The sequence below is a fragment of the Perca flavescens genome, chromosome 12 (genome assembly GCF_004354835.1).
Source record: "Perca flavescens isolate YP-PL-M2 chromosome 12, PFLA_1.0, whole genome shotgun sequence".
Taxonomy (NCBI): domain Eukaryota; kingdom Metazoa; phylum Chordata; class Actinopteri; order Perciformes; family Percidae; genus Perca; species Perca flavescens.
In genome coordinates, this window is record NC_041342.1 from 20,647,202 (window position 1) to 20,665,320 (window position 18,119).

The 18,119-nt window shown below is 39.9% G+C and overlaps 2 protein-coding genes across 9 annotated transcripts in view; both read left to right on the forward strand.

Annotated features, from left to right (window-relative positions):
- The first annotated feature begins 8,791 nt into the window (after positions 1-8,791).
- lrrc30a (leucine rich repeat containing 30a) lies at positions 8,792-10,284 on the forward strand. Its single transcript, XM_028594197.1, has one exon. It carries the CDS (start codon positions 9,093-9,095, stop codon positions 9,990-9,992), a length of 900 nt encoding a protein of 299 aa, XP_028449998.1. The 5' UTR covers positions 8,792-9,092; the 3' UTR covers positions 9,993-10,284.
- A 5,062-nt stretch (positions 10,285-15,346) lies between these two features.
- The window catches only part of LOC114564867 (receptor-type tyrosine-protein phosphatase mu), a 165,208-nt gene continuing 162,435 nt past the window's right edge, over positions 15,347-18,119 (forward strand). For all 8 annotated transcript variants that reach the window (XR_003693855.1, XM_028592482.1, XM_028592486.1 and 5 more), the window contains exon 1: positions 15,347-15,748. Coding sequence is in view for 7 of the 8 variants with exons in the window: in XM_028592482.1 (XP_028448283.1) it covers positions 15,676-15,748 (73 nt within the window). In the remaining variant the exon portion in view is untranslated. The remainder of the gene's footprint in view (positions 15,749-18,119) is intronic.

Below are 18,119 nucleotides of genomic sequence, written 5' to 3' on the forward strand. Positions count from 1 at the left end.
ATCTTTACCAAATGCAACATTAAAGTGATGTACACATTCATTAATCAATAATTATAATCCAGTAACATAATATACATTATTCTGAAATTGGCAATTCTGCATAATGAGTACTTGTACATTTGGTACTTTAAGTGTATTTTGATGATAATACTTTGGTACTCCATTAAAATTTTGGATAGAGGACATTTACTTGTAACAGAGTACTTCTGCATTATGGTATTGCTACTTTTACTTACGTAAATAATCGGAATACATCTTCCACCACTGAATTTAATAATATTGTATAATAAACTTATGTATTTCAGCCAAAGTCTTCATATGAATAGCCATCATAGGACAATTACAGGTGATAGCAAAAAGTGATTTTTAAAAACAACAATTATTATTACAGTATACAGTATATAACCTACTAACAGTGTGGTAGGGTAACTAAGTGCATTAACTTGAATACTACGGGAATTACAGGAACAGGGCTGTAGCTACCACTAAGGACACGGAGGTCAGGTCCTTTGTATTGTTTCTGGAAATTTGGTTTTAACGATCTGAGGCGCAGTTTACATTCCATAATTAAATGCAAATTGCACATGGTAGGTTTAGCTGATTTTGATATTGTTTAGACTAAATATCTTTGACTTTGTTCTGTTTTTACAACAACACAATGTAAATGGAAATATAGTAAAAGGATTTACAATATTGCTTATAGAACTAAATCCTGAGGAATTCAGTTAAATTTTATTTATAGTATCAAATCATAACAAGCGTTATCTCGGACACTTTACATATAGAGTAGGTCTAGACCACACTCTATAATGTACAAAGACCCAACAATTCCAGTATTAAATAAAAAAGTAGGAAGGCTTTGAACCAGCATTTAAACCATTATGTACAGAGATCCATAACTTATAATTATATAAAACCAAAAACTTCTGAAAATAGATATATTTCTTAGGGAGTAGGGTTGTAATGGGGCAATTTAGATTTATGACTTAATATTTCTAAAAACTTTTCCATCACCCTGTACAGTAAGATCCCTGAAATCTTGTTATTGAGTACTAGTAGTAAGAGAATTAAAGGTACAATAATGACAATATCATCTCATAGCACAAATACAGTACACAAAACCAATAGTATTGGAATTCTACCAGATGATTTGAATAAATCGGCTGATCTACTGTAGAAAAACTCTTCTTTGCCTACTTTCACAATAGCCAGTAGATGTCCCCATAACACCATTCATATATCACACAGGAGCCACCTTACAGTACCAGATGCCTGTCTGTAAGTCCTCAGATAACTATTATATATCCCCACAGAAACATTGCTTTCTAATTATTGTTTATCACCCATCTCTTGTTTTAGGTTTAAACTCACTAAGCACTGTTTCTCAAGCTTACTCTCTCCAAACAGTGAAACACTGTACCTCAACAACCTTACACATGAATCAGACTACACACATTATCTGAGCTAATAGTGTATTTCGTTATATATGTTGAAATGCCCAGGTCTTAATATAACTGTGGCCTTAAACCAAACCACAGGTATGCAATAATATCATAGAAACTCAGGCCACAATTAGTGGGTTAAGCCCATAGGCAGACACTGGAATCCAAGGCAGGCGTGGCGAAGGTGGTGGGATGATGAGAGTCTTGTTTGCTTTTAGACTGTAATGTTCATGTGTCAGTCATGTCTTAGTACTTCACAAACACCAATGACACAGTCTGTACAACTGATAAAAGATTTACTAGACTTAAGATAGAAATTAGATATTTTTAATACTGCCTAACTGCCAGTTTAGAGAGTTTTGGAGCAAAACTCTTGAAGTAATTATATGCTCTCTCAAAAAAATAGCCCATAGACCCAAGGGTGTGCAGTTTTACTTGCCCTGTGACCAATAAAGTCCCCTGTTTCCCTGTCACGTCCTGGGCTATTACCACTTAATCACAGAAATGCCCAACTCCCTGTCAGTAAGACCCAACTGTTTTGCCTCCACACACACTTTTCAGCACTGGAAACAAGAAATCACTGGTGTCAGCAATAGGCGATTTGTTCTGCATGACATTGGGTGTCAAAAAAAAAAAAATGCTCCACTGAAATGGCTGAAGGGTGCCTGCAATTACTGGACACACACACACACTCACACACACACACACACACACACACACACACACACACACACATAGAAGAACACTGTCACTTTCTTTGCCTCTCCTTTCAATCTCTCTCACTCTTTCTCTCTCTCTCTCTCTCTCTCTCACACACACACACACACACACACACACACACACACTCACACACACTCTCTCTCTCTCTCTCTCAGGAATTATGATGATGACCAAGAATAGGTCACACTGGTAATACAGCCATGTTCTAGCTAGGGATTACAGTGTGCTGACATAGGCCAACAATAAATACCTCCTGAAAGAACAACAGGTGTCTGACAAGATTGTTTCACTTTAATAAAAGGCTTACATAAGCCTCAGAGAAATAATACATTAAGCTCTTTTAGACATGTTGGCCTTTTATTGCTTCATCCCTTGTGATTGGAAAATTTCTTTTTTTCACCCCAACAATTACTCTCACTGAATCTTGCATGCATCGAGAGGAAGATGTGATTAAGGTGGCGGTGTTGTGCATGATTGTGAATGTCAAGAGATCAATATTCTTGACACGACCCATGTCACAGGTTGAAAATTCACTTTGGATTTCCAGTCTCTAATTTCTTTAGCAATGCAAGCTAGTGGACATGCAGCTGGAGCTCGTGTTTCTGAACGCTGGGTGTGTGGCACCAGCGCCAGCCTCTTTCAACTCACTGTGAAAGCACCCCTGGCTCTGTTAGTATGCCAGCCTGAGCGCCAGTGGAGCGAGTCAGCCACATCCTCCAGCTGGGTCTGTGCCACCGACGGGCACCTGCACCCACTCACAAACTTCATGAAACGCAATGCATATTTAACTCGGAGGAATGCATTTGTGTGGCATCTTACACCAGAGAGGCTGTATGTCTGTAGAAGACTGGAGGACACCCTTTGCACCTTTACTTCACTCAGCTTTGAGACTTGTATTTACCCATTGGGTGCAACATGGCTTATTTAACTGTCTGATTCACACTTCAGGCTGTGCCTCAGCTGTTGGACTGAGTCCAGAGTCACACAGGCCTGAAAGACAGCCATCGTTATCCAACTATCACAAGGTGTCATTGTAGGGATCCAGTGATTACCATATCAGCGCCACATGAAACATTTATGGTTTGCTGGCAGTGATTGCCTGGCAAGCTTCCTAATTTCTAGATCAGAGCTTGTCAGAGCCTATTGTTTCAAGTTCTGGTGACATGAGCAGAAAAATCATTGGTGGTGAAACTGCGCTGTCACTTGTGGTCAAAATAAAACCTTTGAAATATTAGTTTCTCCAACACACGTGAAACACAACCTATAGTTCAAGTATGTCACTTGTTACACTCATATGACATTATCCACTCACTTACGTATATACAACACATTCTTTGCAGACTTTGAGATTGCCTCTTCCCCTCTTTTGCTCTGCTGTCACTTGCTAATTTGCTAACCCTCTAATGGTTACAGGTACAATGGTATATACAGTAGTAGTTAAATGTTACCTTGTTCCGCTTTGTTGTCCTTTGTTTAGCTGTAGGTTTGTGTATGTACATTGAGAGCCAGAAAAAAAAAAATGTGTGTGTTCCTTAAATGTGTACTTGGCCAATGATTCTGATTCTGATTGAAACTCCAAAAAAAAAAAAAAAAAAAACTATTAAGTGGGCCTTGAGTTGAGATTTTTAATTTTATTGTCAAACTACTATTTCCAAGGTCAAAAACTAACTTTAGTGCTGACTTTCTCCTGGAGACACTTTGTTTTTGCTGTGATTGTCTCTGTGCATTTGACTGTTTATTGTTTTGATTGATCCAACTCAACTCCCTGTATTTTACAGTATATTTCTTGTAATGGTTGGAGGGGCTTTGTTGAGGCTATACTGCCTGAAGTTTCACTAGATAGTACATTCCCTTAGTGGTCCGAGGGAATTAGCCACATGGTGGCTGGTGCCCGACCCACACACAGTAGATGCCTCAGATATTAGCTAGTATCAGGCTCTCTATCTGATGCAGCTTTGGATAAGAAGTTCATTACTGTCACTCTTGGGTCTCTGCTGAGCTTTCAGAGAGTGACAAGGTCAAAGCCTCACCAAACAAATCAGTCAATCTCATTGCCGTCGCAATTATGGACAGTTTGTCTCATCATGATTACTCTACAACTGTGCGCGCTGTACGGCTGTTTTTTTGTTGAGCACTCAGTGGCCTGTAGGAGTGGCAGTGAGCAGGTGAGACCCAGATAGGCTGCTCGATGGTACTTCATCACCCTGCTTGTTGTTGTCACAGCCACAATTGGTTTGTACTCCCTATCTGCTGCATCAGCAAAGTCGGGACTGATTTGGTCACTTTGGAGCCCAGTTAGCTTTGCTTGCTGCACTTCCCTGTTGATTCCAGCCATCATTACAAACGGTATCTTTACGTGCCGGAGTTAACCCGGATAGTGCTCTCCCCTGGGTGCCTTTATTATCTATTCATCATGTTGTCCCAGTTTATCTCAAGATGAAACTGGCTGCTTCACTAGTGATCTAACTACAGATACCTGGCGTGTGGCCTGGGGAGAGAGATTAGGATATTACAAGATACTCAGAGGAGGTGCTTCTGTTAGAGTCGATAAGGAGGTGAAAAATATTCTAAGAAGATGCAGAATGGTTATGAATTTGTGCTCTTTCAACACCAATTTGTCTTTAAAGTAGGCTTGAATATATTAAAACTGTCTTGATTTATAGTCATTTCCATGGTGACAATTTTAACAACCAGCCAGGGGCAACCTCAGTGTGTCCAATCTAGTAAATAAATTTGAAACATTGAAATGAAATGTTCTTGGCTCGTATTCAGCCTCCGAACTTGTTGGACACTCCCTCACATTTCCTCCCTACTAATTTGCATTGCTGAGTAGATCCTTTGTGTCACCTGGAGGTTTGGGCAGAGCACTGTTGCAGCCAATTTCCAGACGGCAATTCAAATGTGTGACATATACTCAATTTTTGAGTGAAATGCATTTCTGCTTCCACAGACTCCATTAGCTGGGGGGGATGTGTTAGTGTGCACAAATGGAAAGTGTCCAGTTGTGTGAATATTCACATCTGCACCTGCTGAATAATAGACGATTATCTTCTCAGGTGGCTCGTCATCTACCCCATACATGCTCTCTCCCATTTCATGGTGCTAATTTTGTCTGGAATACTCGCTAGGCTTGCAAAATGCACACTTCTTGTCTCTTAGACCTGATCTTTTCTTGTTTTCTGTCTAAAGAGGGAACATATTCTTCAATTCAGGGAGTAATGTGTCTGCAATATAGACTCTAAAGAGCCTCAGGTCTTGGCAGGTACTCCTTACATTTCAACAGGAGAGAGACACCTACGGCAGATTCTGTGGCAGCAAGGCCATATATCATTTGTCATCGCCAGAAGCCTCCACAGTAATGAACAAGTAATAATGGTATATATCGTGAACTTGAGTCTCTAAAGGTAGCTCATCCAGAGTCATTATTGTGCCACATAACCAGATGAGCTTTCTGAAATGAGATCATTTTTGTCACCCTGAGGACTGAAGGGTGTAACTGTTCTCAGAGTGAATAACTCATACTCATTTGGTGCTAATGGGACTCAGTATTAAGGTGTTGTGCGAATGCGAGAGGAATGGTAAATCCCATTTTCTTGTAATTTAAATCTCAAGCTGTTTCCACACATCTGTTCCTCTGGTAGAAAGAAAGATTCATTTAGAGAGAAAAAAAGCATGCACAGGACAATAAAGGAGCATTTAATGAAGATTCATGCCTCACAAGATTATGACGAAGTGCTAGGCGACAGAGTGTTATGGGGAAGTATGTCATAATGACATCTCTCCGTCACAGAAATGAACATTATTCGCTCTGTCCATTCATCCATCTACCTATCTAGCTTCCATCCCCCCTTCCTCCATCAATCTGTCCAACCATCTCAGCTTTTTCCAGGTATTGCAATGCTACAGTTAACCCATAATGAGGGATATGCATATGAAACCATGGGTTTCCTGCATATTTGACAGCATGTGTTTGCGGGAATGTGTTTGCACATGGAGGGATGGATGGGGGGGGGGGAGGGGGGGGTGCTCTGATGGTTACAGAGCAGGTGTCATTTTTCATGTAAATAGAGGATGGCAGGATTTAGCAATCCTGCTGTTTGTGAAATTAGCTGTGGCACACATATACACAAGAACAGCAGCATAGAGCTGCTCCTAATAACTGAGGGTTGTATAAAGACTTTGTTATACAGTGTCAGCTAGAAAGCATTTTCTACACAAAGTTACTGTGATATGGTGTTTCTGCACAAGCAGCTTCCTGAATGGGCAATGCACCCCAGCAGCCCAGTGTTCAATTCACGAACACATGATTCAACCTGTCATTCATAAGTGCTGATACGTGCTCAGAGCTGAGCCACCAAGTCCCCAGAGTTGGATATCACTACTAACTGTCATCCATGTACTTTGATTACTGGACTGGGAGAATAATGATGACTAAGGCCACTCTAAGTCCTGTTCAGACTCTGTGAGGCTGTCGAGGAAAGTGGATCAAGTCCAAGGTCCCATTTACAACCCTAATGTTTATATAACGTGGTCACGGCTCGTATATGTAGACCTCTCCTGTTGCGGAAAGCGTGTTCATTATTTGAGTGATATCTCTTAGAAAATGAAACATAAAACATGCCATAAAACAAATATGAATAAAAATTGTGTTTACTTTGAGAAACAAAAGTCAATTTCTGTCCTCATTTTACAAAATTTTACTTATACTTTGTTGTACCGTAACTGCCCAAGTTAAAGGGAAAATCAATTTTTTATTTTTAAACATCGTCTTAAACCTTAAATTTGATAAAAAAATGTAAATTGATTTACTACCCAGCGCTAATACTGCTTATAAATGTTAACTGGGAAAGGAGATAGATAGATAGATAGATAGATAGATAGATAGATAGATAGATAGATAGATAGATAGATAGATAGATAGATAGATAGATTAACATTAACAAAAAAGGACTATAATGTTAACAGGGTTGAAGCATAGGGATGAACTAATGTGAACAATATTTAGACCTAAACATTTGCAGTATGGTTGGCACAGCAGCTCAGTGTACATTCTGTACACGCTGTGTGAGGGATCTCTCCTCTGGTGCTCTGAAGTTTTACATGGTTTTCTACCCCTGTTTCTCTGAATTGATCCTGTAAAGGTAGAGGTTGTCGCATGCTGTAGAGATTGTAAAACCCTATGGAACTAAAAGACTTGACTTCACTAAGTGTTTAGCACTGTTGCCTCACAGCAGGAAGGACCTGAGTTAAAACCAGTATAGGGTCTTATAATGAGGAGTTTGCACATTCTCCTCTGTCTGTGTGGTTTCCTCCTACAGTCCCAGGACAAGCAGGTATATAAAATGGACAGTGGTGGAGGAAGTAATGATACTTGTTTTTACTTAACCAAAAGTAGGAACACTGCACAACAATATGAAAATACTCTATTAAAATATCACTTAAGTAAAACGGAAGTATTATTTGCAAAACATGGCCCATGTGAGTTTCATATTGTTATATGATTTATTATTTGATTATTATTTCTCATGCATTAATGTGTAATCAACATTTCACCGTTTTATACACTGTTATACACTGGTAATGTAATCTATACCAGTGCATTATATTTTATAAACTCATATGTTTTGCCTATAAAATATTAATCTGTGGAGTAACTACAGCTGTCAAATACATGTAGTACAATAAAATCTAGCCTACAATTTCTTTCTCTGAATTGTAGTGGAGTAAAAGCATAAAGTAGCATGAAATGGAAATACTCATTTAAAGTAAAAGTACCTTGAATGGAATTTCAAAATTGCCTGTACTGTAGGTGTGAATGTTTGCCTGTATTGAACTGTGACACAATGAGTACCCTGTCCTCAACAGATGTATGGTAGAAAGTAGAAAATATTCACACGACAAAATCATATTTGAGTCATTTTTTTTTACGTGACATTTTGAAAGGAAGTGGAACAAATAGCTTTCCGTTTAATGCTTCGAAGATCCTTAAAGAACTCTTTAGAGAAAAAGCATGAATAACTTTTTTCCTCAGTGTGTAAGTTGCTGGGGGGAAAGACAAATTCAAAAATGTAAATGCACTACAGTGTATGCTTTTACATGAAGAGGGATTCTCCCCTCGGGGCCACATGAATGAGATTTTGAATAGCAGTAGAGTTTTCTAGGAACACACTGGAATGTTCCATGTCCTTTTGCACTTGAGATTAAACCAGCGTTCCACTAATACCTTTAAGAACTGTTACTTTTTTGAGAGATGATTCAGTGTTTTCACGGCTGTCTGCTTGGTGCCATATTTAGGTTGAGACAGGAGATTATGCACAAAGGCACCAGAAAAAAAAAAGTAAGAACAGATTATGGTCTGCATGTTAAATATCTGAATTATTTTAAGTGCAAAATGTAATACACTTACAAAAGATAGCAGGTGTAGCCAACACAATAATGTGTACCATTTGCGACAGCGTTTGTGGGCACCAATGTATTTCTGTGTGTGTGTTTACTATGAGATCATGGCAGTGACCTCATCTGATTGAGCTCACACACATCCTATCCCAGCTCTGCCCTCCGGTAGTGGGTGGGGAGCATGGTGCTATCTGTGGACGTGAAAAGTGACAGGACCAGCTGGGGTATGAAATCCAGTAAGACAGGCAGTTGGTCTGGGAGACACAGACCACGAGCCCCCACAGTTCTCAGTTACAGCAACCAGCAACTCAACTCGGTTACAAAAACCTCAGCCAGGATTCAGTGTTACTACTGCCTAATATCAGGAGTTCTACAACAACCGTAGAACTGATCATGTTCTGTGTGGCTCGCTCAAGAACCCTGGAGATCAATCGATAGTCATTATCCTTAGCAATCCTCTCATTGTTGGTGATTCAGCTAATCGCATGTTAAAATCTTGTTATAGGCCATAGAATCAACAGCACTGCGAGGACCATGGGTGGGAAGCAATCTCGCGGTTTCTCCAACAAGGAGCTGAATGAGGTGAGTGTTAGTCAAAGGAGGAAGAGTGCTGGGAGAGACGAGCAGCCCAGCCTGTCATCAGCTGCTGAAAGGATCCGCAGACACACCACGGTGCACTTTGGCTACAGCATCCTCAACCTGGCTATGCAGGCGCTTGATGAGACTCCCTCTGAGCTGTGGGAGCTCCGAGAACTGCAGAAGCTAAACTTGTCCATGAACTGCCTGTGCTCTCTGCCCCCTGCCCTGGGCGCTCTGAACAATCTGGTGATCCTAAACTTGTGGGGTAACAACCTGTCCAGCCTGCCGCCCGAGATCAGCCTCCTGAAGAAGCTACGTGTGCTCTTCGCCTGTCGTAATCGCCTGAGTGAGGTCCCAGAGGAGCTGGGTTCCTGCACCTGCCTAGAGGTGCTGAGCCTGGCAAACAACCAGATCACAGGCCTCCCCGGCAGCTTGGCAGCCATGCACAATCTCACCAAACTTAACCTGAGCCACAACCGCATCGCACACATCCCCACCTGCGTCTACAGCATGAAGGGCCTGGTCTTTCTCCACTTGGCTTGCAACCGTCTGGAGACCATTGCGGACCAGATCCAGGACTTGGTTAACCTGAAGATCCTCATTGTGGAGGGAAACAGTATCCACACATTGCCTAAGACGCTATGCTTCCTGGAGTCTTTAGAACTCCTCAATGTTGATTTTAATGACCTGCAAAATGTGCCGATGGAATTGTACCTACTGAGCAGGCTTGGAAGGTTGGCCTGCCACCCGCTGGATAAAGGACTTCATATTATCCACAACCCCCTCCTCAAGCCTATCCAGGAGGTGCTGCAAGGAGGACTCAGTGCCCTCTATAACTACCTCAAGCCCACGTGAGGGACTACCAGTGTGTGTGTGTGTGTGTGTGTGTGTGTGTGTGTGTGTGTGTGTGTGTGTGTGTGTGTGTGTGTGTGTGTGTGTGTGTAGGTGGGAGTGCAAGTCATAATGGGATGTTGGCACAAATCCGACCCCTGGCACGTGGTAGGCATGCTGTGTGCTGTGCTGTGAGCTCTAGCTGCTGCCACAAATGCCTGACTGTATTGAGATACTATCAGCCAAGACAAATGACCGTTACTCAGCATTAATATTATTATTTCCTGTTTTTTATGTAATGTAAAAGCTGGGCTAAAAATAAACAACAAGTAACTGCTGTGTCATGTCTAAACATTTGTTAATCCTCAGCTAAGGGGTCAGGACAAGATGCTCAGCTCACGCAAACATTCACAGGTCTACATTTGGGGACTGATTACTGGCCCGTTGATCTTGTTTTGCCTGTGGCAGTAAGGGGGACATCGGGGTAAGTTCAGCTACATATCACCACCCTCTATGTTGGATTCAGGTCATGAGGATCCAGTGTGAAAAGTCAGTGGAAAGAACGGGGGGGAAAGAGGGAGGGGGGCTTAAGATCTGCAAAATAATAAAACAAAACACAGCAGGGACTTAAACTTTGATTAAATGTTGTTCCACTCCATCAGATCAGAGCAGGGCTTTTGGGTGGCTGCTCCTCTGAGGTTATCAGGTGTTGTCACACAAACAATTGCTTGATATGATTGAAAATTGCTTCTTCAAACATTCAGACTACTGTGGAAAAACTTATTCAATTCAAATTATTTATAGCAAACTTAATGTTAATTAAGTTAACATTAATTAAAGCATAGAAAGCTTTTAAGAGGACATTTAAGTTTGGATAATTCTGTTACGTGTTCTATGCAGTTATTGCCTATGGATCTGCAATTACTGTAGCACGTCAACCATCATACATGAAGCAAAAATAGGCTAAATATTTCTTCAATATAGTCATCATGTGGAACATTTAACTGAGGCTATGCAAAGTGTATTAATGTAGAATGGTCTTATAAAGTTTTAATCTTGGTTGAAAAAGTACATGCATGTGCAGCAAGGATCTCTGGGTAAATCAAAGTAAAAAAGAAAATGTTCATTTTTATGGATGTTCAATACTCTTGCATATTAAATGTGTTTACACATGTGGCAGATCATGCACTGATATCTTCTAGTGCATATTCAACCAGTCCAAGAACTTTATAACTCAAGATTACAGTTATGTGGCTTTTAGTGGAATCATATTGAAATAATACAATTGTATTGTTTGATTTCACTAAACTATGTTGCCCAAATTGTATTTCAAAACAAAAGTTTTGTCCTACAGGTGTTATGATGTAAGGTGGTACATCGGAATGTTCATTGGATTGCACATTCGTGTAATTACATTTATTTTTTAATACACTTTCAATTTTGTAATGTACCGTATATCAATATAATACTGTAAAGCACTTACACTTTACTTTTCCAACTACTCCTTCAACTAACTTATGGTCAAGTGACTTTATCTTAAACTGCAGCAGTAGAGCAGCTTTACAACAGGCTGAGTCTGACTAGGTAAATGTTGTTGTAATTTACAGGTACACCAGGTTGTACCTGTACTACTTGAGTTAGTTCCAACTTGGCTGCTCAAATATTAATGAGATGGCACTACATTTAAGAAGGTCATGAACATTTTTCACCACTCACAGTGAAGATTGAAGGTGCTGTATAAAAGACAGAAAAGTGACCTCTGTTGGTATGTACCTGTTACTACTTTGGTCAAAGTAAATACTGCGCTATCCACTCACCCTCTCTGTGTCTCTCTCAGTGCAATGCTCACACACACACACACACACACACACACACACAGCACTTATTCATGATAGATGAGCCCCTCCTGAATAAGTCTTTGTCCTAGATAGTGATCATGGGACATGTTGTCAAGTAAAGCTCCTATAAAGATTGTGCATCAATGTGAGTCAGATGACCTGAATTCAGGTGTCAGTGTTCTGTTGTGATGTTACTATTTTAGTGATAATACAATATACAATACTATACAATAATAATAACTAACAGAATAAATAACTAACAGATTTGAATTTGATGACCAAAGTAATGTCAGGCAGCCGCTTTCGACATGCAAATAGTGACCTGTGTACAGTCAAGTAAAACCAACTTTAACCACTATGACAATTAATTAAAATCAGTCTTTACAGTCTGGCAATCCACCTCATTGCATTGAATGGTACTCACTCACTAGTGGTCAGCTGTACACTAGGTACCAAGATTGCAGTTAGCAGGCTTTGTCGGATTTGCTGGTCCTTATTTAATTGCTGCGTGCTTAGATAACTTTGCTTTATAATGAAACACTGTGCAAGATATAACAACTGGGTGAGCATAGATTGGCACCCCTGTTCTTCATTTAAAGGTATTTTGCATTCATAAGCCAAAGCTTAGAAAACAGTTTAGCATCACCAGCAGCCAGTGACTTCCTATAATGAAGGACAGCTAATCAATCACGTATTGAGCTTTTGACAATCAAGGCAGGGTATAATCACAACAGAGTCAGATGATAAAATCACTGTTGTTTGGCAACCACATGAGGAGAGGCTTAATAAGACTTTCTTTGGAGTGCAGTTTATGTTCTGTGATTTCCTCAGTCACACTGAGACTCCTCACTTAAGGTGAGGTGATCGGCATTTATCGACAAACAGCATTATACTGACACTTTTGTCAATTACTACAAAGTGTTATTTAGCTTGTCATTCTTGTGTTTAACTAATTAAAACTGTTCCTGCAGGGAGAAATATGAGGGGAAATAGATTTGCTGACAGGTCAACAGGTTATTCCTTGGTTGGCGGAGGCTCACCACAGTGAAATGTCAATATCACCTATTCAATAGCTCATGATGTTGCTCAGAAAACTGCAAGAGTGAGTCACTGAAATGATAGGCCACTGGCATAACCTTTGAGGCCTAAATATGGATTCTTTTGATCCTGGTCTGGCATCAATTTTGCTACCTCCCGTCCAATCAGTGTAATGTCAAAGCATTTCTGTCTCGCTTTGAGAGTGTGATGAAAGTAAGCTTGTGAAAGGTTACTGTCTAAAAGAAAGGGTTTGTTTTTGCTATCACCACAGACGGAGTTGTACATTGATTCCCAAACAGGGGTACGAATTATGATTTGATTAAAAAGATATCCACATATTGAGTTAGCTGTAACATCTGAACACTAATGGAATAAGTTAGCTAAAAGTAGTGGTTACATGTTTTAAATAGATAAAAGTAGTGGATAAATGGCAAATGACCAGCTTCTGTTCCTCCAAGTGGCAGTAGTACGAATGCACACTTGACCGGAGTGAAGAAATAGCTGTAACAATATGTGCTTGTACTCTATGTAAAGTCCAACTTAACATCAGTACAAATGATCAAATGTGGAACAGGACGGGTGGTGTTGATGGTGAGGGTTGTGGGAGTAAGTTTGAAAACACTGGAGTAGGATATTATTAGATATATTTGTTGAATATGACTTAGGACTGTGTTTATGAAGAACCACTGAAACACAGCCCTCAATCACACACACACAAACATTCTCATTCTCACTCTCTGCATTCGTGAGTGCAAACAATGATGCTTTCCATTCCTTCCTCTATCCAATCAGAGGAGTTTACATTCTCATCAATTCCCATGATGGCTCTGCTCACACTGGTATTCATGCATTCCTGGCAACATAACTGTTGCAGCCAAGACAATACCTAAAGACCACAAAAAGATATGTGGCGCTTCTATGAAATGCTTCAGCCTTTGTTTAGTGAACTTCTGAAGAAAGAAAAAAAAGAACTGGAGCCATATATCCTTAACAACACAAGGTCATTTTAAGACTAAATATAGACCCATGTCATGTCAATCTGTCTGCATTTTAATTAGCCATGAAAACTGCTGGTACAAGTGAAATCGCCATGTGTGTTTATGCATGCAAAAACAATAAGGGAATGACATTGGCTGACTTTGTCATTAGCTGTTTCTTCATCCTTTTGTCTGATATTGCTGTGAGAATATCCTGGGGTTGTTTGCACTTGCCGTCTCAGATAAGACTCATTTTAAATATTTGCATATATTAAATTAAGGCATCATTATTGATTCATCAAAGCTGAAAAAAATGTGTGTGTGATGATGCGGCCCTGTTTTGCCAGGTCAAGCAATGAGGTCCTCTTGAAGGTCAGCGTGGGTTTCCCTTTAATAAGATCAATGCGTGAGGACACACAAGGTGAACTGTGATTAAGAATCTAGCTGGCAAGGATTTAAAAAATATTAAATTAAGGTGTCAAGTTAAGCATACAAAAGGCTTATATAGCATTAATGTTTTAATTAATAAAATCCTTAAAAACATTGAACACAGTCTGGTTCAGGTCACAAGCTGAGTTCATGTTGTGCAAGGCCAATGTATGGCTGTTCATCATACCACATGGACCTCAGCAGATACAGTTTGCTCAAATGAGAGCAAACTTGTAGTTGTTCATTTCATTTTTTTTTCTGAGTACTTTAAGAACTTCTCATCCATGTGGGCTTAAAAGCTGAAGTTTCAAGTTGATGTTATTATCTTGGTAACGGCCACACGGTCCATTTAGTAGGTATTATGGAGCTTTCATATCACATAATCCTCATCAGTAGTTTGAGATTCATTTATTTATTGACATGTTTTGTTTTCAAATGTATGGCTTTCTGAAAATAATCCATTCATATTTATACTTGAATGATAACCAGTGAGTAACGTAATGTTACTCACTGGTTATCAGTATACATATATATTTCAGTATATATATATATATATATATATAACAGCTAATGACAAAGTCATATATATTTATATATATTTGTAATCAATCTGTTATCAAACTACCTGATAGATAAATAAGGCAGCTAAGAGGTGTGCTGTACGGTCCTGTATCACAAATATGAAGGCAGCTGGGTTTTAACCCTATATTTTTTTTTTTTTTTTTTTTTTTTTTTCAGAAGGAAACATGTTGATTTTGCAATCATTAGTTTCAAACATACAACAGTGGGGTATTAAACAAAGAGGAAGTAAAGCAAACAACAACAAAACATAAGGTTAAAGAGCAAAACATTTAAACATAATTGTGTTAATGTTAGATATTACTTTATGGTAGGATAATCAAAGGCTGTCATGAGATCCATCACAATATCACTGACTATTCTTTTTTTAATGAATATATGGTTGACAGACGCAGGTTCTTACATGGCCTGGCTAAACTGCACTACTTTACCTCGACCTTATTCTCCACAGCTGCTCCAAATAATCGCCAATATAGTCACGAGGAGGGGATACCTCCGCCTGTCTTCTCTACTCAGGCTGGGCTCACAGGCGCCCTCTACCGGGCAGATAGCGCGCACACAGCTGCTGCTCTCCTGGAGCCGCCGGACCACTCAATCCGCGCGTAATTCCGGAATCAGGACTCACTCACACATTCCTCCTCCAAGTGTGGAGCAAGCCAGGAGCAGCCGTGTCTGCGACAGTGTTTTCTCACACCCCGACAGCACGCCAAGGGACGGAGGACAGGGAGAAGACACTTTAGATTGAACACTCCTAAAAGTATAGGTAGGGTTCAAGTTGCGTTAAAGAAAGCAGAGTTGCCAGTTAACCCCGCGGCTGGGGGTTAACGCTACGACGGCGCTGTCGACATGGATAAAGTTATCAATTGCTTGTTTGCTGCAATAGCCCTGCTGTTGTCCGCACGAGGGGAAGTTTTTAAAGGTAAGGAGGATTACCTGGAAATGTTTGCACGTACAGAACATATGCGCAGTCCTGTTTTTATGCCACAGCAGGGGAAACTCCGTTGGCACACTATACTGTCTGATAGTTTACTCGCAATTGTAAGGCTCTAGCTAATGCTTGTGGTGTAAATTAGCTTTAACTAATGCTTGTGGGCTTGTGGTGTAAATTCGCTTTACTAATGCTTGTGGTGTAAATTCGCTTTAACTAATGCTTGTGGTGTAAATTCGAGCATACTTGTGGCAGCGTGAGAGAAACGTAAGTTATGAGGTTGGCATTCTGTAGACAAAAAAAGCTGAAAACGATTATTTTGCTCCCATTTGTCACAGTTTGCCGCTACAACACTGGCATTCATCAGTAGTTTGTTCTCACCTTCTGTGCCGCTGTGCGCAACGAGCAGGTGCGCTACGGGGCACAACTCCGCTGCTTTCAATACCAAGATTTACATGAGCACAAGTTTAAGGAGTTTAATGTTTGCGTCTAACTTTATCTTGATAAGTTGCTGTCTAATGTGATTAACCTCAAGGGATTCACGCGCCGAAGTGTCTCTGCATGCGCGCTCTTGGTCGTAAACGGCGAGGCGATAAGCCAAACGAGACCTGTCCACCGTGAACTCCCCGTGAACTTAATTTAGGCTATGATGTCCCCCATCGGTTACTGTCACTTGAACGTTTGGTAACCGCTTAAAATGTGAATTCTATTGGTGAGTTCGTTTCATCCCATTGTTTTCATCTTAAGTGCAAAAACAATTCAACTTCTATGCATAGGCTAATATCAAATCCCACATGCCAGCTCTGCTGTAGTATAGTTTTTCATTTTTGTTTTCATATTTTTCACTATTACTGCCAAACACTAAAAAAAAATTGATAGTTCATATAAAATTTATTTTTGTAGAGCTGTATGTGTGCAGACCACATTCAAAAAGCTTTTTTAATTATATTAACTGTTTTTTTATTTTTTGTTCCTTCAAATATACCTGTTTCCCTTGCATGCACTCTGAGAATATATGCTTTTGGATGTCTCTGAAAAGTGTTTGTCATATTGCTTTAGGATTTTTTTCTGCAAATGTGATGGATTTTGATGTGATCACTGTTTGGCTGATTGTTGACTTCCCCATATAGATATAAACCGGCACTCCTACTCAAATTAATGCTATTCATACAAGTGTAACCTTTCTTTTGCAGTAAGTCTATTCAAAGCTTTGTGAAAAAAGGAAGAAGTTTAGGGATTAGTAGTCATTTATTGATTTATTTAAATTACTGAAATAATAGAGCAGACTTTTACCATCAGTGTAATGGCCGTAGATTGCCCAAGGGGACTTAACATTGATAGTCTGTTTTAGCCCCTAAAGGAGTCATTTCTGTCTCCACAATATCATTATCTATGTGGCAAAAAGCCACATTAGCCTATATTTATGCCAATCAATATAGAGACAACAAATGTCCATTTGAGTGTGATCCATACTGCCAATACAATTTTTAAAGTTGCATTTCAAACCTTATAAAAAAAAGTGGCCCCATATCTGAATGTGTCTGATTTTATATCCTGCTTAGACTCTGAGGGAGCGGTGTGTGTGTGTGTGTGTGTGTGTGTGAGGTGAAGTTATTGTGTGATGTGTAGCTTCAGTATTAGCAGGATGCCGTGGGATTCAACAGACAACTGATGCATTTTTCGGAGAGCCTGTTGGGGGCAGCATGGTACACATATAATAAGATACCCAGATGATGAAGTCAAGGTGCTCTGAGTGGAGGACCACGAGTCAGACATTCAGAATTCAGAAGCACTTTGGAAACTATTTGTCTCAAAATTTCCAATTTGATTACCACTCTGATTTAACAAAAAACGACTTTAGCTGCTAAACTAATTACATTTGTGTTTCATTTGTGTCCCCACTTTCTTCAAACTGCTCCTATTCATATCGGGGATCTTTTTATTTTTTTTAATTTTTTTTTACAGAGGAGAACTAGCATATTCAGGGACCTACAGAATAAGTATTGAAAGGTTTTATGATAAACAGTTTTCATCAATCAGGCAGTATGAACGCCATGGGTCAATCTAGTGCCTGAGAACTCTCTTACCCTGTAGCTCAAAGTATTCAGTCTGTTTTTGTGTGAGGTTCATCAGTCTTGCCCGCTGGCAGCCTTTAGGATTGGGAGATTTATTGGAGTGGGTCTGCACTGTAGAGCTCCCAGTGGTCCCGAAACCATCGATAAATGTGCTCCTAATTGCATGAGTGTGTGTAAATATGTAAACCGGGAGGAAATCAATTGGATATGTGTTGCTCTCTCTGGCTAGGTGACGGATTAGCCACACACGGATGGAGTGGTAGAGGCTAAATGTGAGTGTGTGTGTG